Source organism: Colletotrichum jinshuiense, chromosome 8 (genome assembly GCF_051148585.1).
Source record: "Colletotrichum jinshuiense chromosome 8, complete sequence".
Taxonomy (NCBI): domain Eukaryota; kingdom Fungi; phylum Ascomycota; class Sordariomycetes; order Glomerellales; family Glomerellaceae; genus Colletotrichum; species Colletotrichum jinshuiense.
Window position 1 is genome coordinate 4,065,773 of NC_139315.1, and position 22,022 is coordinate 4,087,794.

Here is a 22,022-nt window from a genome sequence, read left to right on the forward strand (position 1 = left end):
TTCCATTAGTCAAGCCAGTTTCTCAACTCACACCATATCACAAGCCTTCTCGTTCCATAATTCAAGTCCTCCTCGTTCCATAATCCAAGTCCTTCTCGCCGCATCATCATGAACTCATCTGTGGGAATATGGCGGGCCGTTTGCCTACAACGCGTGTGAATCATCTTGCTCCACATTTACGTCCCTTCAAAAGGGCATAATCCCCTCCCCGAACTCGGATATCTTCTCACTCTAAACCGGGAAGAGAATGTCTTTCTTTTTTCAGTTCTTTCTCCATTTAATAGCATGGCATCAATATGTAATGGATGTGTTGGCGTTGAGAATCCTGTTCTATGATGGTGGTCCGTGCACAATCGTTCGAGTATAAAAGACCGCAACCGTCGGTCTATCGTTCACAATTCCTAAGTAGTAGTTCTATGTAATGCCCGTCAACGGCATAGCGAACCTACACTGTTAGTTGTCGCCTAAAAATGATATGCCCTTTTCATCTGAAAGATCCCTTTGCAAAGCCAATAGCACAACTGCCGAGTCGCACCTTCAATAAGGACTTTTGCTCAGGCGAATGTCTATCCGCGCTCTGAACCCACTTTAAATGAGGGGAAAGCTTATAATAGTATCGCAACATATCGGATTAGACCTAAGAAGGCACTAAGCCCCGCGATACGCAAGTCACTGCAGCGAGGGGTGGTCCGATTTTATTGCCGGTTGCCCGTGCCTGAGATGGGTGGTGCTAATAGTCTGGGCGACAATTTCGGAACTGAATCGGAAGGCGATTTGTCGACCTGACAGAACATCTTCTTTCTTGAAGGCTAGGCTCTAAAGTGTAACTTAGGAGACCTGTCTTGATTTGGAACCCCAGGCGCAACTGAATCAAAAGCGCGACGAAGAGGTCAAAATCACTTAGGACACAAAACAGAGGTCGTTTTCTCGCCAATAGTCAAATTAGGTCTGACTTTGGCCTCAACACATGCCAAAAACATACAAGAGAACAACTAGAGCAAGACGGAATGATTGCCAATACGAGCAAAATCAGGTACATAGAGATGGCCATGGGGAACGTCCCTGAGCTGGCTGTGCCCAAGTAGTGTCGAAATATACTTAAGCCGGGATCAAATTCTTACTGGAGCGGGTCGCCAACCTCCTCACTCTAACTTGACTTGGATTTACTATTTAATTAGGCGGACTAATCATAATCACTAGAGTTGTCTCCCTAAGGTAGGTAGCTGTCAGCCTGTGCCGTATGCGGGGAAATCGAAAAGGCAGACTGCGGAGTATCGGAATCCTTCGTGAGTTCTCGCCTAATGTCTAACATGGTTTGTATGTTCCTGCAATTGGTAGGTGAGAGAAGGATTCGAACAACATGTTTGAAATGGGTCTTTTGACATAAACCAAAATGAAGAATCTGAACACAATTCGTGGAAAAATGGGGAGGGAGACAATCGTCAAACAAGATAGTTCGCGCGCCTAAAGCACCCTGACGTCGAAGGAGGCGAGAGTTGAGTTGCTCCGGAATGGGATTTCCAGATGATCAAGAGAGGAAGATATCAAGCGGGTAAAAACTATAAAAGCTCGTCCATTTCCGCAGTTTTCAATGTTTTGTTTTTCGTATCTTCAAAGCAAAGAGCAAATACATCAGTCTACTTGTTCACCTCGATCAGTAAGTCTTGAAATCCTTAAAATTTTACAACATAGCTAGAACAGAAGCTAAATTAGTCTCGACACAGGCCCTTTTACTCCTTCGAGTTTCCAAACGAAAGCAAAACAAAATGCAGTTTACAACCTTTCTTCTGACGGCGCTGGCAGCTGTCGCTGTTTCAGCCTCCCCTGTCGCCAACCCGGAAATTCCAACCATGTTTGGTGGTGAGAAGTTGACGGCACGCCAAGTTTGGTGCACCGACTGCAAGAATGGGAGACAGACCTGTTGCTCTGCCGTCCAATGCAGCTCCAACTACCCTTGCTGAGGGGTGAACTAGGGACGAGATAAGCCAAATACGTGGCTGGTCTCTATATACCAAGGATTTCATGTACTATTGCAATATGGCTATTAAATGTGTAGGTATATCCTCGAGATATTCCTACTTTGGACGATAGTTGGAATTTCTTGATAAAGAAATAGCATGACAATTCTCGGTCTTCTTAATGATTGGCGGTTATTGCAGTGAAATGTTCTAGTGCATTGCCAAGTCAGTCACACAACCCATGCTCAATGCTATAGTTAGTCATGAGGGATATGCGGACTTCTAATGTATTTGGGTTGGTTTATACGCGTATCTGACTAGTCGGGAACACGTTCTCCAGCGGAGTCACCCAGGTAGTCGTTTTGCTATGGATATTGTGGACACTTGATGTCTACGTCAAGAAGCCTGGAGGAGATGTCATCATCCGGGATTCGTGGCCAACTGGTCTTCACCCATATGTGCTGCACTTGCATATAGGGTCATTGATCTCCTAGTCTTTGGCAATACCGTAATAAAAGTCACCTGGGCTCACACAAGTCCATTCGATGCGACGTACACCCTTGGCCCGCTTGAATTGCGCGAAGGAGGCCGTGTCTATCGCCCAAAGGATCATGTAAATCAGCCACAGCCACCAGCCACACAGAAGAAGTCTTTGGTTTCTAAGGTGGAGAAATGGGGAAGTTGGAGAGACAAGGAATCATGAACCATACATAATAGAAATACAAACCGTGTTGAATGGGCTCTGGTACGTATACGTACGGTTGGTTGCTGCAATGCAATAGTCTTCAATTGGTCGTGATGTCTAAGCTAGGTTCGCAGTGCGGGGGAATCCAACCACGTCGTCGTACGTGGTTCGAGTCCGCCAGCCGAGGATTACCCGAGCACTGGGTTATCCTCTAAACACCTATCTCCGATCATCCCTGGTTGCCTTGCTGCGTACGGTCATACCAAAGTGTTGTTCCAACAAACCGTAAGGTGGACGAAATAATGAGCCGACTTCACATAGAATAGACAGGATCGATCCATTAAGAACAACAGTTGAATCACCCTCCGGGACGATGACCTTAGCACATCGGACAAGTCTAGTGTTAGACTTGTTGAGTTTTGTTGTAGGGCATTACTAAATTCCTTACTAAGTATGTTGAAACACGCGCCACAAAGAACAAAGACCCAAATAACAAAGATGTGATTAACCTCGCGCAGGAAAACCCGAATGAAACAACAAAACAAAGGGTCTAAAGCAAACGCAACCAATCAGATGCAAATAGATATCAGGACTCGGGGCCGAACCCCCGTCCGTTTTATAACATGGTACTTGGACCAACGAGTACTACGATTTTTCGGATTGTGTAGCACGAACGCCTATTGCATTTATATTAAATATGCCACAGTCTGGTTTGTGTGGTGGTTCAAATTGAGATCTCAGATGCACAGACGCAAATTGCTTTTGGGAGTCGCTGGTCTCGCCAGCATATCCAATTGTCTCAACGTGAGCCAGTGCAATAGGGGGTCATGCGCATAATTTCCAACATACGTGTTAGGGAGGCAGTCACATAGGTGGTGTGGTTTAGTTTAGCTCGGATTGCTTGGCATCTCTTCAGCAGGGTGTTAGGGTGCGCTAGCCGTTTATATTGCATTCAATAGCCGACGCCACAGCAGTTAGACTTAACCGATAGAGGTCTGGACCTCACTAGCTTGAGCTGGGCTGAAACTGGTGATAACCCATGTTCATCGGAATTAGTTCAATTGGGTTTCGCTTCTGTACGGCTGAAGGTCGATGACACCGTATGGAGGTTAAGATCTCTTATGGCATGCATGCCACGCGACGGCGCAAGATTTGATCGATTTTTAGTCCAGCTGCAGGCACTTTTTGGCACGGCTTGTCCACTTTAAAAACCTTTCAATGACGCCGTGAATTCTGCGAAATCCAACATAACTTCGATCTTCAGGAGCTATCTGGTATCCAGTCTACCTCAGCCCACCATGGTGTTGAAGATGAAGGTATTCAACTGGGCCATATTGGGAGTCGCTGCCCTTCTCGGCACGACACACGCCGCAGAGGCATTCTGTACCCAGTCTGCCATTTCGTCATGCTCCAAGGCGATTATCAGTACCAAAACGAGGACTGCGTCGTTGACAAGCTTTTGTTCATCTGTGCTAGGCTGCGTCAAGACTACAACCACTATTTCTGGGCCTCCCGTTACTGTAACGAGCACTAAAATCATCGTGGAGACATATACGCAAGAGGTCATCGTAAGTAGTGGTCCCCTCCTATATGACGCATAGGCTGTAGTCTACGTGACCCGACGTTAAAGCGCAGTAGCACTAACATACTGGGCCTTTTTTTGACATATAGGGTACTGAGACGACTACCACAGAGACTTTTTCATACACTGTAAGATTAATATTTAATTGACTTCATAATTACTGGGTTATCCAATCTAACGTGGACATAGGAAACGACATATACCGATGTAGCCACCTCAACAGTGCGCCCAACCTACACTGTCGAGTTCGTACACCGTACCCATTCTCACGCCCCAAGCTCTAATCAGTTGTCGGTTAATATAGGAAATTTGCGATTACTACACGTAAATTGAATGGGCGTTGTCTCGAAGCCAACCATCCTCGAAACCTCCGACGAGCGCCAACGTCGATATGTCCTCCAGCCGATGAGACCAAAGCATGCTCCTGCTTAATTGGGGGGTGTGCTACGCCAGTTACAAAGGACGCTAGGAAGACTATTACAGAAAAAACCACAGAAACCAGCTGGAGTGTAAGCAGTAACTTATTAGGCTACTACAGTGAATATTTTCTGACCACTTGAGCGACAAAAATTAGTTTGTGGAGAAAAGTATTACCTATACGAATACCGAATACGTCCCTATACTCACCACGGAGATTATCCCCTATACATATACGGAAATTGCCGGCATCTTATCAACTCACACTACAACCATAAAGTGCACTCCGAGTGCTACCTCGTCTACTTCATTCTTCCATCTTCAGGCCACGAACGCGCCAGGTATTGATGGCAAATACCTTTGGATAGCCCCGATAAGCCCGAGAATCCTCAGCTTCTCGATAGAACCCCAGGTTATTGAGAGTATCGAAGCTGCGTCGGTATTCTCTATCGACAACGAAGGGAGATTAATCACCCGGCACTTGAATGGCACTCACTTCGCCAACGCTGACAACTATGGCGACTTTCAGCTTTTTCACATGGCGCCTCGCGATGAATTACAGCGTCGCTCATACAACTATTTCCGCTGTTCTCTGAAACCGCCAAGCGGCAAATATCAAGGAGGTTTCAAAGAGCTGTATTGTAAGGCGGATGGTTTCTGGGGACTCGACATCTTCAATTACTGCCCGTTATATAAAGAATTGTTCAACGCTGGTTTTGTATTAGCCACGGAGTGGTCTGAAACTTCGCCAGATTGCTATGCCGTGGTCTTCTTAGTAAAGCCGATTTGCGGATGGACATAGAAATATTAGGCAACAGGGGTATCTCAAGCATGTTTGAGACTTGTTAATGCACATGTAGATAAGAAGAGTATAGGTCTTGGTATGGCGTTTGATCCCACACGAAATTGGAGCCTCTTTTACTCAAGCTTCTCCCAGGGTCTATTTGCTTAGAGGCCCGTTACACGAAAGTGATAGATGTCGCTAAGATGAGACCTGTCTTCGAAAGAAGGTAACGGCATCATCGACATCTTTTGTAACTCGAAAAACTTATAAAACAAGACAGAGTCCCTTTAAGGCCTCAAACATTTCAGCTTGAACTCGCCCTTGTAGTGTCAGTGGTGATTCTCAGTATATTGCTCTCCGGATTTCTGTCAAGCGGGAAACGATTGGGAAGCAGATGAATTCCAACTCACACGAGGATTATAATGGCCTTTGATTGCGCGGTAGTAAAGAGAAATCAACTAGCCTTTGTGGCCTTTTACTTGTGGGGGGAAAGTTGTCAGCGCTTGCTCCACAGTATTTCATGGCGAGCCCATGCGTGATGCCCAACTCAAACCTCAAACACGGTGGTCACTGGCCAGTTTCGGCAATCTCGCCCCTATCTACGATTGGTAGGATGGGGGCAGCCACTAAACCATCATCACCAGTTACTTCTATGACAGGAGCGTCCAGCCCTGCATTGAAGCTCATGTATCAATCAATACATTTAAAAGTAATCGCACTCAGATGGGTAACTGGATGAGGTGGTATTTCCCGAATTAGGCCGGGTGCCTTGACCGCATGATGGTTGGTAGGTCGGTTTCTGCGTAGCGGTGTTATACGCGGATGTAGCATGGTAATATAGGCATTCACTAGGCTAAGTTATTCTACATCAAAAAGCTGTGCATTTTATCTCTACCAAGATAACTCTGCTTAGACATCCGGATAGTTCTTCTCGCCCCGCGACGAAGCCTTATTACTTGTTGTCTCTGCAGTCTCTCTTTCGTCCCTCTGACCAACGAGAACGGGTACTGGAAGTGGTTCTTGGCTAGCACGGTGCGGAAAGAGGACGTTTAGTAGCCAGAACACCAACAGCGGACCAGCAGTATTAATGAACCAATTCAGTTGAAAAAGCTTTTCCAAAGGCCAAGTAATTGGAACTGATGGACTTATCTGGTTGATGACACCTGGCAAAAATACCGCCATGAAGCCGAGCTGAACAGTGGCGGCTCGCCAATTGAAGCCTCCCTAGTGCAGAAACGCGCGTCAGTCTCAATTGGACCCCACGATGTGCTTGGTGCAACAGAAGAAACTTACCAGAAATCGGTAACAACCGTGAGGATCATAAAGTGCCGGAACATCGAGTTTTCTCTTGCGGACAATCCAATAGTCCGCAATCAAAATACTAAGCATAGCACAGATGAAGCAGCCATATGCGTTCATGAACAGCAAGAAACTAGATGCTGAGGAGACCAAGTACCACGGGACGAGGGCCCATGACCCAAAGATGAGACACAGCAGGGCTCCTCGACGGACATTAATCCACCTTGGGGCGAGGCTCATGACGTCATGACCGAAGGGGATCGAATTAGCTGAGAGGTTGCATGAGATCTGTGCAAGCATCCAGAGGACGCCGCAGCAAAATCCCAAAAAACGACCCCCTGAACCAGTCCACTTGGCAAGAAGTTCTATGGGACTCCATATGTCTTCGTTGTATACGACTCGACCAGCTCCTACAGTGGCAATACCAAGGACGGCATACAAAGTCTTGACTATGGGAATCGTGGGGATTTGTGAGTATGGCGCGTGCCTAATGGATAACCGCGGTTAGGTCAAAATGTTTTTATCTCAAGGAAAGTGAGATCTCTTACCTAGTTTTACTCAAACGAGTAAAATCGGATATGTTGACGGCAGATGATAACCAAGAGTTCGTGACCGCACTAAAGGTCGAAAGCCATAACCACGCTCTTGTAGAACCGGATACGAGTGCGGGCTGGTTGAATATGCCTTGGACATCCCCAGCCTTGATGCAGATCCAGGCGACCATGCCCACAGAAACTGGGATGAGAAGAATTGCCTTCCACAGAAAAAGGGTTCTGTAGACGTATCAGCAAGCAAGTCAATGTTTAGTTGGGATGGCTTGGATCCTCACCGCAGTTTTGCCATTGGGATGATGTGGAATGGTATCTGAAGCAGGAAAAATAGCAGAAAAGAAACCATCTGGAGCGATGTCACCGGAGCGGACGAAGGAAGGCTATTTGGAATCGAGCGATACTCGGGCCACACAGCTGCCAACGTCTTATTGAGGTAATCAGCCATTGTCATACAGTATTCGGATTTTCGAGAGCCTCACCTCAGTCATGGCTGTGCCGCCAATCCATGAATTCACACTGAACCATGTTGCACTAAGGGCGAGGCGTGATAAGACGCAAAAGTTGCCAAAGTAGAATCCGTAGCTCGCGCGTACGACGACAGGAAATGGAATGTGATGATCCGCGCCCGGAGCACCGTTCAGAACTGAATTGCCGTTAACAAATGAATTGTCGGCTTGGCCAGCCACGAGGAAGCGAATTTTCACATACCCGTTGGCACTCCATTCAGAATTCCAGATAAAAGAGTGATCAGAATAGCATCGACTGTACTTAATCCGACCAACATAGCCGAAGACGCGATTTGCCAGCTGGTGAGGTTGATCAAATCTGACATCCAATAGGTTGCGAAATCCCAGCCCCGCCAGGTTCGAGCCTCTTCCGGAACAGGATCAAGATCTAGATCACTAATTAGCGCTCATAAAATTTAAAGACTTGCGAGTATAGGCTAGGTAACAAAACTTGCCTTCATTAGAAGCAACTCCGGCTGGGGCTAGGCTTCCTGTTCGGCTAGGTAGTCTCCACGCGTTAATGTCTTTCAGACCTTGCAAATGATTGCGAACTTGATCATAGGAGAAACGCATTTTTAATTTAAATGAATTTTAATTCCACAATTAAACACCTGTTACATTTTTGGGCAACAGAGGTGTGAGGCAGACTTCATAATAAATGTCTGCCAGACTTTTCCAGGCTGAATCTCGGCCATAGAGATAAAAGGAGAAGCATGATAAGCAGATAAGCCTGATAAAGAGAGTTGAATATCTAGCTAATGTTAGGTTTAAGGCCGATATTTCTTCCCTATCATGGGGCTGTTGTGACGAGGGCATAATTATCAAACTAGATTGCGATAAGGGGCGGGTGCAATCGGAGGTTCAATCTCGGCCGCGGGTGAGATGCCGATAGCATCCAGGTTCACATGGCATGATTTGCATAGTCTGCAATAGTCAAAATGAGGTAACTACTAACTGGGCGTAGACTATATAATTCACACCTTTTTGATCTCCTAGAAAATAATACCATACACCGACAAGTCCCACTTTGCATGCCTCTAAATTTACCTGCAACATTTCAAAATGACCAAAGACGAGTTTCCCATCCTTGACTTCTCGAAGTTCCACAATGACTTTGATGCATTCGCCACTGAGATTTTTAACGCGAGCAACCGATGGGGGTTCTTCATCTTGACAAACCATGGCGTGACGAAGGTCGACGACATGTTTCAATTGGTTCGTGGCATCAACGCCAGCACCCTTCAGCCATTCTTTTGCGGATGTGTTCTCGCCGCGTCAGCTGCTGATTTGCCCTCAGTCCAAGGAGTTTTTTGACTTGCCTCTCGAGCAAAAGACCCAGAAGCCAATTGATGAGAAGCTGACTGGCTACGACGGCCATAAGCTAACTACGTAAATATCTTCTTCAGCTTTCCGAAGTCAGAGTTTTGACGTTCCCGAAACGTACTGACAGGTATTTCCTGGTTAGATTTGCTGCGTCTGAAGGCATCAGCTTCGGGTTACCAGCAGGGTCACTACTTGGACCTTGCAACCTCCATTCATGGTGGGATTCTGGCAAACGCCAGGAGCTCGAAGACTTCAAATCCGGATGCTACGACCTTAGCATCAACATCATGTCCTGTTTTGCGGTTAAACTGGGGCTCGAGAAGTCATACTTCTCAAGTTACCATCAGCATCAAGATCCGGGGAATGTCTTGAAATTCATCAAGTATCCTCGCTTTGACGAGAAACCCGTTGGCGTCCCGCGACTCTCTGAGCACACAGACTGGGGAAGTATCACGTTTGTTTTCACGGATAGACCCGGCCTTGAAGTGCGAGATCCATCGAACCAGTGGTATCAAATACCGACTGTGCCGGGTGGACTTGTCGTCAATATCGGGGACGCTTTGTCCCTTTGGTCGAAAAAGTCACTCAAGTCCACTATGCATAGGATCAGTTGGGAGAATTTGGACACTACCGAGGATCGACTGAGCATCGTGTATTTCACACATCCAAACAATGGTAACGATAATTTCCCCCCATCAGGAAATTGACCAGCCACTAACACGTTTGTAGACGCCAGGCTCCAATGCCCCCTTGATGAATCTACAGATGCATTGACTTACCGAGAATATCTGCGTGTTCGCTCGGCTCTGACTTACGGATCTATCTGGCAAGATAAGGAGGGCGGCGAGGGGCCCACCCAGTTTGATCCTAGAGTTTTCGAACTAGTCAAATCTCTGAATGTTGCCAACGATGGTACCTTGGAGAACCATAAACGTACAACAGTAGTGTAGTCTGATAGCTTACACAATAACAAGCGCCTACTAGACATATGTCTAAGCCCTAGTCTCACGGCCTACTGATTGAATTATTTCTGCCAGGTGACTTTACGGCTACAGTGCAATTGCTTCATCGAGCATATTACGTCATATTGATCGTTTTTAAGCTATGTAACAATGAGTAAGGTGGGCTTGGGATGAGCTGGGGGAATAGAATGAGTAGTGCCTTTTTGGCTGACCGAGTCTGGTACTTTCCCCTGATCTTCGAAATCGTCCTTGAAGACGATGTGGCAAATTACTCTCAAGTCCGGGCTTGGAAAATTGTTATCTGCGTCATCCACAAGGTAACTAACTTTGAGTGAAAAAACTTGTTACATCAAAGATCAGCAGAAGCAAATATTTGCTTGACATTGTACTGTCTGCCAGATATAAAAGCGAGGCTGTGGGGTATACCATTCGCATGTGCCAGGGATTTGGTTTGGGTTCATGTGTTTTGCTTTCTTCATGGTGGATGGCATAAGAGTTGCACAGATATCCCTGCATCATTGCCTTCTTCCGTATTTTCTGTTTACCAGTAGTGACAGATTAGTAATTGCAGGCAGGCTTCGTAGACTTTCGTCTCATACAGAAGGTGTCAAAGAGAAATAGTGAAACACCTCTGTTCCAGCTAAAAGGAGACAACGCCTGTGGTTGGTATATCCCGAAGCGATAAGAGCTCTGTTCTCATGTCGGATGACCAACTGATTTTCAATTAATATGATCAAATCAGCACAAACTCCTGAACATTCTGTTTCCAGAGGCTCCTCAGTCGAGCTCGATACCTCGAAGCTGACACCTTCAGAGCAGGATCATCAGCGTAGCTTTGCTCGTTTGGTTCTGGGTGCTCGTTCTCTGTGTGAAACCAGCCAGCGCGAGAGTAAGTGCCATGCCCTTCCTCTACAATAATAAGACCCTCAAAGATCGAACGGCCAGTGTTGACAACCACCAACAGGCTCAACAGAGATTGGGAACTGGTACTCAGCCTCGGATCATTCGGATAATCGAGTTCTACAGGCATCTCTCGACCTCCCAAGATCACAACTAGGACGCCTCTATGATCTCTCGACGGCGGCGGAACACGCGCCAGTAACCCACGAATGCGAAGCTCTCCCTTCTTAACCTCGCTGAATGGCGCCATGGGAGACGAAAGCTCCAGATCGTAACCCAGTGTCTCAAAGTCCGCATCTTTTTTCTTTTTCAGATGAGAGTTTGTCCATGTGACCTGTCTGTTAAGCGACGCCCAACTCCATGAAGGTCGAGGCATCGTGGCAGGCACAGGAAGTGGACAAGGAACTTCAAGGTGGCGGGGATCCGACGCGGCCCAAACCAGGCCCGCTGGCAAATCCGATTTCCAGAGCCCACAGACGTATTCATCTCTCAATGCTGCGGCAAAGTCCTTGGCTATACCCGATATCGCCGGTAGTCGGTCGCTTTTAAACGATAGGTTGCGCGTACAGTATGTGTCCACAAGTTCATACCAATACAGGAGAAGTTCGCTGGCCTCGGGCAGGGCACTACGGGTATGACCAAGGATCGCCATGACATCCGAGAACGTTTCCTGCTCACCGTATGAATAACCGGGATGCATATGCGCCTTACCCCCAACCCAGCCGTCGCAATCTTGATTCACTGTGTCACCGCAGTAACATGTCCAAGTTGTCTGATTTCCGAGATATTGGAGTCGACGTCCAGAAAGAAGAAACTCCTGGAACGTCCACGCTCTTGTATACCATGGCTCGACCGTGTCGAATTGCCATGGTGTAAGATATAGCGGCGATTTGAAGTAGGATTTTCTCCTTTTTCCGTGGGCCTCTATCCTGATTGCGGGCTGAGGCTGGTGGGATGGGCCAGCAAGTCTTCCAAGAGTGGGGGGCCGTTCGCTGAGAAATCCTTGCTTTACATCCTTTGCGGCAGAGGCAATGATTGTAAAGGTAGCCTCCCGATAGATGTTGCCCATTTTGTCGAGCTCCTTGGCCTTGAACTGGTAATCATCCTGAATGATGCAAAGTGCATCGATCCAAAGGTACTGGAAATCGAGCTCCTTTGCGACATGAACTGCATCCTGGATGGTCACGTCAAGTTCTTGAACACTCAGGCCAGAGATTAGATCCGTCATGTTGCTCTTTTTCAGCATAGTCTTTTGCTTCCCTACGCCCCAGCAATATGATAGGGCAATGTAGCGCTCTCTCATCGAGTCGGGTATTGACACCAATTTTACCTCCTTAGAATCAGAAACGTCGAGGAGAAAAGATGGCATGGAGCTTGGTAGTTTTTCGATGCCGCAGTGATGGTCGAACTCGCACTTTCTCAGCCACTGTTTGATGAGTTCCGTCGTATCCCGGCTAGACGGCGTTAGGTTGACAGGCGCGCCGACATATGTCTGATTGACTTCCCCAAAGTCTCCTAGCGTTAAGTTTCAGCATGATGCTATACATATCTCATGGCAGAGACATACCTGGAAGGCCCAATGCAAAGAAAGACACCCAAAAAGAAACCCACTGAAACTGACGTTTATCGTATCGTACGCCGTTTGGATGAGGAGGCATGGCGATATTAATATCCACTTTTGCCGACCTTTGATCATATTCGCCAGGGTTGAAGTCATCCACGTTGGTGTAAGCCATGATGATCTGCACAAAGTCCTCGGAAACGCCGGTAGAAGCCATTCCCATTTCAGCTGCACTACGCTCCGCAGTCCGCCACGGCAACACCCTCATTATGTCCCCCAGCCGGCGATACTCCCCCTTTGCTTCTGGTCCGATGGAGGCGGCAAGACTTTCGTAGTGGACGTTGGACCATCTTGAATGGTGTTTCTGCCCGTCATACTCGACGTTGACGCATTCTTGCTCCAGCCTCACCTTGCAATCCTCAAAGTCGAGTCGATCTTGAATTATGGCCCAAAAAACACAGCCGGATGCTGCCAGGCGCCCGATTTTTCCCTTGTTGGTGTTGATCCTGCAAAAGTCTTTTTTCCTGATCCATTGCCCGGATTCAGGGAGGGGCTTGATTTTGAGAATGCTGCACTTATCGCATGCATGCGCCTTTGCGTCATCTTTTACCACTTGCCGCTTCAGACGCAAGATCTCCCAGTCGATATCTGAAGGTGCTGTCTTTCCTGGCTTTTTTGTTCTCATGTTGCGTGTTCTTCTGGCTGATGCGCGTGTCGACAAAATGGTCCTTTGTGGATGTAAATGTTGAGCGATAATCAGTGCGCTGCTCGGTCAATCGCATGGTAATAAAGCCCCCCAACAAGAGACAAAAACAGTATTGAGACGGATGACGACCCATATTATAAACTCGATTCATCAGGCTGTGGGAATCCTGGCATGCAGCTGCAGGTGAGCTTAGCTATAATTGGGTGAAAGGACTGTTCTGTCTGACTCCGTCAACACACTATTTGGCCCCATGATGTCAATTAAGCGCCCAAGGCTCCTTGTGATGCAGCCTAATCTATTCTCGACTAACTGTTTGAATTGTCGCGGCGCTTCCAACATCAGCCTTCTCAGTGCCGACAGCCTGGCAGTCACCGAAGTAAATCCCGCTCATTAGGGGATTGTTAGAGCGCAAGTGTCTTGACCCACGCATGCGGCACGGAGATGGAGGGAATCACGTAATGTTGGGCGCAGGAACCTGGCGTTTATTGAAGGCCTCACTTCCCGCAAACACCACAAAATGAAACATTTTTGTGTAAATCAAATAGAGATTTCACAGCAAGTGCGCCTGTCAACGTTGCTTGTAAATCAATACATTATCTTGAGACAACAGGAAGCCTTACCAATATGTCCAGATGCAGCCAGATCAAAACGGTGGACTCGTCACCGCAGCCTCCTATTTTGCACATTCGCATCGGGATCGCTCGCTCCCGCCAAAAGGCGCACCTTCCGTGTTTTGATGGGGCGTCCGACGGGTCGACATCCTTCCGGCTTCTCTTTCCGACGAGAAGATGACCCGGAGATACGCCGCCTTCTCCACGGCATGATTCCACGTCATTGCACCTGCCCAGAGAATGGCGGTTCGGGCGATCAGCGGCCAGATCGTGGGTGGGTCCACCGAAGCGCACCTTCAGGTACGAGTTCCAGGGCGCTTCCTTCCTCCACTTCTTGCCATATCACAGAAAACCAGAAGTTGTCCAGCTGCATTGGCCCCGATTGGCTAAACCAAGCGACCGATCAATTGGTGTTATACTAACTAAATCTCAGGCCCTAGAAGCTTTGGAAGTATGTATCTGCTCCATTTCTTTCTTCATCTCCTCAGTAGTTATCCTTGATTGACTGATTGTTTAGCGAACCGAGAAGGAGAACCTCAACTTCGATGTAAGTAATTCACGATACCCATCCAACAGGTCAAAAGTTTGATTTCTGCCCCTTTTTAATTTGCAGGATCTCATAAATAAGGAATTGGTGAGCTTTTAATCTACAACCTAACCGCCTCTCACCAATATACTGACGCACTTGCAGGTGAAGCTCGGAGAGGTAGTTATTCCCTTCAATGGTGTACTCTCTCAATGATTGACCTTTCGTATGTAGGATCCAGAAGATAAGGCCAAGGACCCCGTACAGGGTGAGGAGAACTGTGAGTATTTATTCATCAGTCATAAGTCATCCGTTGCGCACCGTTGCGCATGCATACTAGACGTTGGCTAACAGCTTGGTATGACAGAGAGCACTCTATCCGACTAGTTACAACCCTCAGAAAAGCGACGAAGCATTGCAGTAGTTATGCCGGATCGATTACATAGGGGGACATGATGACCAACGTGTATTTCGATTCAATTAGTTCATATGAATGTTCTTCAAAATGTCCATGACATCGAATTCAACAGTGCTGAACATGTTATCAAAGTTGTCCACGCCCATTGGAAAGGCAAATCCTCCATTTTCACTGCAATCTTCATTCTGACGACCCGCCGTGTCTTCACTACACACCTGTCGTACGATTGCCTCCACATTCAGGCACAGTTTCTCCGGCATCTTCGTGGTGTCTTCAAGATTCAGCAGTGAGTCGATAACCACAATGCCTCGCCTTGCAATGGACGACGAAACCTCAAACTTTCGAACCAATTCCCTACCACGCTCTGCTAAACGTCGAATCTTGGGTGCATCATAAAGAAGCTCGTTGCCGGCTCGGAACATTGAAGCTAGGGCTAATATAATGGCACAGCAGGTAGTGTGTGCTACCACAGTCCACAGACTTTGGATCATCTGGGTACCGGCGTCATCGTTCCAAGTCTCTGTGTCGAGAATACAGCGCTCGGCAATGGCAATGCAGGACATCTGGTTATAGCACCGATGAGAAACAATGGCGTTGGACAGCTTTGAGGGATATTGAAGTACCTGACTATATGAGAATCGTCTATCATGGAAGCTCTGAAGAATGAAATGGCGATGAATAGTCCATGTCTGGTTTGCCATGATGTCAGTATGGACGCTTTCTGTTTCCAAACACATCACCTGCCGGGCCTAGGGCAGCGCAATTACCTTGTGAGCTATTGAGAGGAGGAGAGCAGACGAAATATTGTGAATGAACGAGGGAACCCCTGGTCCAAGGTCAACTTCGGCATTTGTGGTCTTGAGAAATTTAGGCAAGGTCGCATAGGCTTGCTTGAGTTCCGTGTCAGCCCATAGAACCTGTTCGTAAAGCTTTTCCATCCCTTGTGCGGTGGTTCCTGGATGTCCTGAGTTGCACATGCGATCTTGTTGCTTCCATATAATGATTGCCACTGTTGATGATGCGTCAGCCACCTTGATAAGGAATTTAAATGGTCACAAGCATACATCATGAATGCTGGGACCAAAGAGGGGCGTATGACTAACTTTTGGAGGTGGCGTTCAAATACGAGTTCAAAGTAAACATGTCCTCCGGGAAAGACTTCAAAATGAATGAGTCTTCTGCGAGTTCAGGCACTTCGTGACAGTTCAAGGGCAATGGCGTGTTGAACTGAGTCGGGTGTATGAGGTACGTGTTTTGATATGGAATTTGAAGCCAGTCCTGACGAACGAGGAACCACCAAACACGCTTCTTGACCTCTCGTTCCACGAGAGTTCTCAGTATTATCTCCGTGGGTCGGTCTCCAAGTTCGACGAGAGACCGATCCGGGCCGAGTCGATGCAGATTGAGACACTGACATAGCCTGATTCCGGACGCGATCATGACGCTGATGAAATCTGACTCGTCAATATTGTGTGCAACCTGCATCAGCACGCAGATTGTTTGGACGGATGTTACAGATGGTCTCGCCATGAATTTGGTTTCAAAAAGTTGTTGGACACTCTTATCGTAGAGTGACCGGGCTGAATTCACTTTTTCTGGTCGTGGTACAAATTAGCACTCAACTGTACAGATGAACTAGCGCATGCATGCGTGTTGGTTTTCTCACCAGCCAATGCGAGGCCAAATTTGGCCGTCTCGGTGTTGTCCATGTGATATAAAGTAGTCTTAAATATCGATCAGAATTTTCATCAGCGGTCTTGGATAACAAGAATACTCACGCTCAAAATCGCATAATATAGTGCAACCCATCGGGCATCAGGTTGAGTTTTCAGACTCCGCTCGAATTCCTCCATAAATGTCGGCATGTGGACAACATTGTGCATCCAAGCCAACATAGAGCGATGGTATTCGAGCAACTGACGAGCCTCGTCGGCAGACAATACCATGTCCCAGATCGAGGCACACGTCACCTCCTCCTCTCCATATTGCAGGGTACCAGAGGATGGTGACGGTGTAGCCATGGAAGGGTGATCAGCTGGCTTTGTGCCATATAAATCCAAGATGTGACGCCTTCCGTGTGTAAGAAACTCCAAGGTGACAGCCGTCTCCGATGCCGGTACACTTGTTGTGGGGTTACTGGAGACTTCGGTTTGCAATGACTCTTCTTGGTTTGGCGCCCGCCATCTCTCAGCGTCGTTGGTTCCGGGAGATACGTTGTCTGGGGACGCAGATTCGGCCCGTCTCGATTCATTGGAATGAGATGAAAGATTCACTCTCCTCTCACGGTCTCTCTTGTTGACAACTTGAACGGTTTCGCGCTGGCAGGTAGCAGCTTTCCCGCGATCGATACACGAGCTGCATGGAATTGTTTTAGAGCAACGTAGTTTACGACGGGCACATTCAGTACAGGAGAGGGGCACCCGCTGGCTTTTCCGCAGAGTAGGCATCTTAGGCTCGTAGTTTGACGGTTGGTAGAGTTACGTTGCGAATAAAAGGGGCAAGACCAGAACAGGCCTCACTTCCAGATGACACGCGTTTCTGTCATTGTTATTATCGAGACGGAACGCAGGACTGAGCGCCAATATACGCACTAAGATAGGTTCCCCGGTCGTCACATGGTTATCGGCGATATCCGAACTGCCGATCGGCGGTGGAGAGTAACATTACATAAGGAAGTTGTTAATATGACAACAATTTAGCCGCTCGACGATAACCACCCCACCCTCCACCTGTCTCTAGCTGGAATACGCACGCTTTAACAGCGACAAAATCACCGCCGCAGTTCCTTGCACGTCCTCAATAATCGTCATATGTCCTGTATTGAGTAAATGACGATCCGGCTTCACACCACCCTTCCCAATAGCATTAACAAGAGAATCCGTGACGGCTATTGGAGAAATATCATCGTCCGTTCCGCCAATGATGCTCGTTGCACATCTGATTGTCGTGTAGTCGGGATCAACGTGTGAATCATCGCAAAGAGCCTCACATATCTGTGCATAGCCCTCGGGATCTGTGTTTGCAGTAACTGTGCGAAGAAGAGCTCGCGACAAACTCGGGCTAGTCGGAGGAATGTTCAACGCCACCCTAGCGTCGACAGTGCTACAGCATCCTGGCTCTCTAGCCTGTCGCGCTAGGTCAAGCGTGAGAGACTTTGCCGCAGACGGCGGTGCTCTCGTTTGTCCTGCGCCGATGACTGCCAGGCCCCTCACTCGAGAGGGGCTCTTTGCCGCCATCATCATGCTGACAATGCCCCCCAAGCTATGACCAACGAGCACGGCGTTTTGAATCTCAAGTATGTCCATAACGCATTCGAGCAAATCCGTAAGGACGGGCATAGTAAGTTTATCGCCCGTTTTGCTCAAGCTGCTTTGGCCATGACCAGGCCAGTCTATTCGCACAACCGTGTATGTCGTGCAGAAAATCTCCGTCAAAGGTTGGAAAATGTTGGTGTTTGCACCCAGCCCATGGGTCATTATCATATATGGTCCTGTCCCGTCGATTTCGACAAATATGTCGAAATCCCCCGCGTTAACCAGAGACGAGGATCGTAGAGTCGTAGTATCTGAGCAAAAACCCATGCCGATTGTTTGAAGTTTGTTTGGTTGGTCGATCCACAGCCCGGAAAATCCGTACATGCACAATATGCTTTCACTATGATTCCAACAAAACTTGGCGATTTAGGTCATTATGTGCTCTTGAGTGGAAGCCGTCTGCAGTATCGGTAGTCTGCAGACTGAATACAGGGACCTCGCAGTCTAGTAAGCATGGCCCCACATGGTCACGGCTGCGGGTGAGATTATGGTGATAGAGTAGACTTCTATCTCGGCCGCGGGTGAGATTGTTATCCGCAACGCAGTGCTATCAGATTGCGTATCTGCTTCTCGGCCGCGGACAAATCAAAGGCAGATTTACGCAACACTGCAAAGACGCAGGGTATTTGATCAACACCAATATTCCACTCCAATATACCAACTTTGATATTCTGCATTCCTACAATCTACCAAGTCCATCCTTGCCACTACGACCAACCAAAATCATGGAGATTCCCACCATCAACATGGCTGGTCAGTCCCACCGTGCTCAAGTCTTGATTTCATTCAAAGATACGCGTCAGCAGAAGAGTCAATACTGATAATGAAGATTCAGAATGCCAGTCAACTCAGACCAGTCGACAGACACTGGTCGCCGAAATTCGAAGAGCCTGTGAAAACCAAGGTTTTTTTCAGCTAGTGGGACATGGCATCCCCCAAAGCTTACTTGACGAAGCTCTCGAGCAAAGCAAACATTTCTTCGCCCTTCCTCTTGACGTGAAAGAGAAGTATGACAAGAGTGAGCACCAGGAAAAGATGCCGACTCGATTCTAGCAGCTTGCTGATGATTAAATCGCAGATGCAGACGGGTTCAATCGAGGTTATGAACGCTTGAGAGCCCAGAACTTCGAGAAAACTGGCAGTGGCGACTTGAAAGAGGGTTACTACTTTGGGACGAATCTACCTCTCGATCACCCAATGGTTGTCAACAAGAAGTTCAACTTGGGGCCGAACAAGTATCCGACAGACGTACAAGACCCTGAAAAGTTCCGTCAGGTGGTCGACACATACTTTGACTCAATGAGGTCCCTTGCAGAAAGGTTGCTACGCTTGTTGTGCGAGTCTCTGGAGATTGGCGATGAGTGGGTACCCAGGTTTACCGAAACCCCAATCGCCATTCTGAGACTTCTGCACTACCCACCACAAGCGCCAAATGCACCGGACATGGAGAGGGGTACGTAAAACCTCTCTTTCGGATTAGGACAGTCTGCTTACATTGTATTTTTGGCATAAAAGGCATCGGTGCTCACACAGACTTCGGCGCATTAACAATCCTCCTTCAGGACATGGTGGGCGGGCTCCAAGTCTGGGACCGTCTTAACTCACAGTGGGTTGAAGTCAAGCCTAGCAAAGGAGCGCTCGTTGTCAACCTCGGAAATCTCATGATGCGATGGACCAATGATAGGTATCTGTCAAACCTTCACAGGGTGATTAATCGGTCGGGACAAGAACGGTACAGCATTCCGTTCTTCTTCTCTGGCAACCCTGACTTTATTGTAAAATGCTTGCCTAGTGAGAAAGGGGAACTTAAAGCGAAGTACCCCCCAGTAACCGTGGAAGACTGGATTAAGGGGAGATACGCAGACACCTACGCCGCATCATCAAAAGTTGAAGCATTTGGTGAATTATCTGTGGCTCAGGCCACAGCTGCGCAGACTTAGAAATTGACGAAGAATGCATTAGTTAGAGATTAAAGGTGTGGCAGATTGCTACTGTTGAGATCATACATATTCCAATATAACTTAGTGCTACAGCTCATCAACCGGGCCGCTGTATTACTTGTGAGGCACGAGGTCGGATCGATTTAAAGCGTGGTTAATGTTACCAGGGTTGGCAATGGAACTCATTTGGATCGTAAGGAGTTGCGCGAAAGATTATGTGTTTGCTTTCAAGAATCTTCGTAGTTGCGGTGTACCCGAAGATGGTGTCGGTCATGAGGGTGCGGTTGGAAACCCTGTAGTACGCTTTGTTCTTGTTGAGGTTGCCGAGTTCACATAGTCGGCAATGTCCTTCCTTGTAATTTTGACTGATTAATCGTTACCTGTACCAGCTGTTCCACTGCTGGTCAATCCTCCGGGTCATAGGAAACTGACACGCAAGGGCTGAGGACCCACCAGGTCGCGCAGTGAGGGTACCGATCTGGTCGGAGTGGTGAGCACGTGACATAAAAACATGCCTGAACAGAACTTAATCGTTACCCATCTGTATACTTTGCTCTTTTGTGGCTCGCATCTTTCTATTTTACTGAGATATTTCGGAGAAACGCCATAGGTTTGGCCATATTAAAACGCGTGCAGTTCACATTCACAATCCAACCTCAACATCCCTCACACACCGAGAGACCCAGCTGCAAGTACTGCGCTCCGAGCCAAACACAACGCAATCGACTGACATGACTACATCAGTCATACTCCATTAAATATGGGCAATACTATATTCTACCTCTTTCCGATGCTGCCGGGAGAGCTCCGGGACAGGATCTGGGACCTCTCAGTTCGTCCGATCGGTCTTCGTGGTGTTCAATACTTCTCTTTTTATTACGTCGACGAAATACCCAAAAACATCAAACAACATTTAATGAAGCTTTCTCGTAAGCATCAGTGGGATGTTCTCGGCGCTCCACTCCCTGCCAACGATGCGTTGCCGGCAAGTTGGAACCATGCGCAGTCCACTTACGCCATCGACGGAGGTCTCTGGACAGCATGCAAGGAGTCTCGCGCAGCCATGCATCGCCGTTACAAGCTTGACAATTGGTCCGATTTCTACGAAAATCCAAGGCGATGTCCCGCATCGATATTGAATGGTATGACCCCGACATTTGGAATAAGAAGTACGACGATCTGCCGGCTATATTTCCGGTCAAAGAGAATGACAAACAGCAATACATAACTGTTTTGCCGAGACAAGACCTCATAGTAATGCAGGCATGGGACGTTGCTGATTTCTCAGCACTGTGCACTGGCAGACTCTTTTCGTCGATGCGGTATGGCTTCGTTAGCTTCGGGCACGTTGCTGTGATGTTTGACCCGTTGTGGAGTTGGGATGAGCTCGATGAATATCAGCAGGAGTGGAGAAAAGATGACACCACTTTCTCTGAGAAGTTGGAGAGACCAAGATGGGGGACATATTACCAGTTGATACACGCCATGAAATCGATGCGGAATAACACAAGGCTGTGGATGGTGGACCGTCGTCTCCGTCCGAAAGCCACAGTCCTTGATGAACAGGACACAGGGCTAGTCTCGGAGCCAGATTGGGAAAATCGCATCATTTTTCGCGAGAATGGCTGCAAGTACTACCAGGTTCCGGCTCAAGTTGTTGAGGAATTTTGTGCATATGAGACGGGCCAGGATGTTGAGCCGTGTTGGGAATTTGTTTGGAAGCTTGATGGTGTGTGTAGGGAGCAATTGGAAGCCCTTGACGAAGACGATACTGATCGAATTCATCATCAGTCCTGGGAGATTTTGGTATGCGATAGAAATTGCTGAGATTATACAACATGTGCGCAAACAATATATCCATACTTGCAAGTTTATACTTCGGATGCATTCGTTTCACCTACAACGCTGCTATCACAATATTCAGATGCAGCCAGATGACTAACAGAGAGATGAGCATATATAAATAAATATTAGAGGGC

The 22,022-nt window shown here is 47.7% G+C and overlaps 2 protein-coding genes across 2 annotated transcripts; one reads left to right on the forward strand and one right to left on the reverse strand.

Moving 5' to 3' along the window:
* Nucleotides 1–10,800: 10,800 nt before the first annotated feature.
* Nucleotides 10,801–13,625, reverse strand: EsH8_VIII_001082 (HET domain-containing protein; the record flags this gene model as incomplete). Its single annotated transcript, XM_083270124.1, has 3 exons — nt 10,801–12,482; nt 12,535–12,937; nt 13,545–13,625. 3 exons carry the CDS (start codon nt 13,623–13,625, stop codon nt 10,801–10,803), a joined length of 2,166 nt encoding a protein of 721 aa, XP_083129892.1.
* A 5,203-nt stretch (nt 13,626–18,828) lies between these two features.
* EsH8_VIII_001083 (isopenicillin N synthase family dioxygenase) lies at nt 18,829–20,043 on the forward strand (the record flags this gene model as incomplete). The annotated part of the gene is made up of 5 exons (XM_083270125.1): nt 18,829–18,856; nt 18,939–19,007; nt 19,059–19,121; nt 19,188–19,556; nt 19,619–20,043. 5 exons carry the CDS (start codon nt 18,829–18,831, stop codon nt 20,041–20,043), a joined length of 954 nt encoding a protein of 317 aa, XP_083129893.1.
* Nucleotides 20,044–22,022: the final 1,979 nt, after the last annotated feature.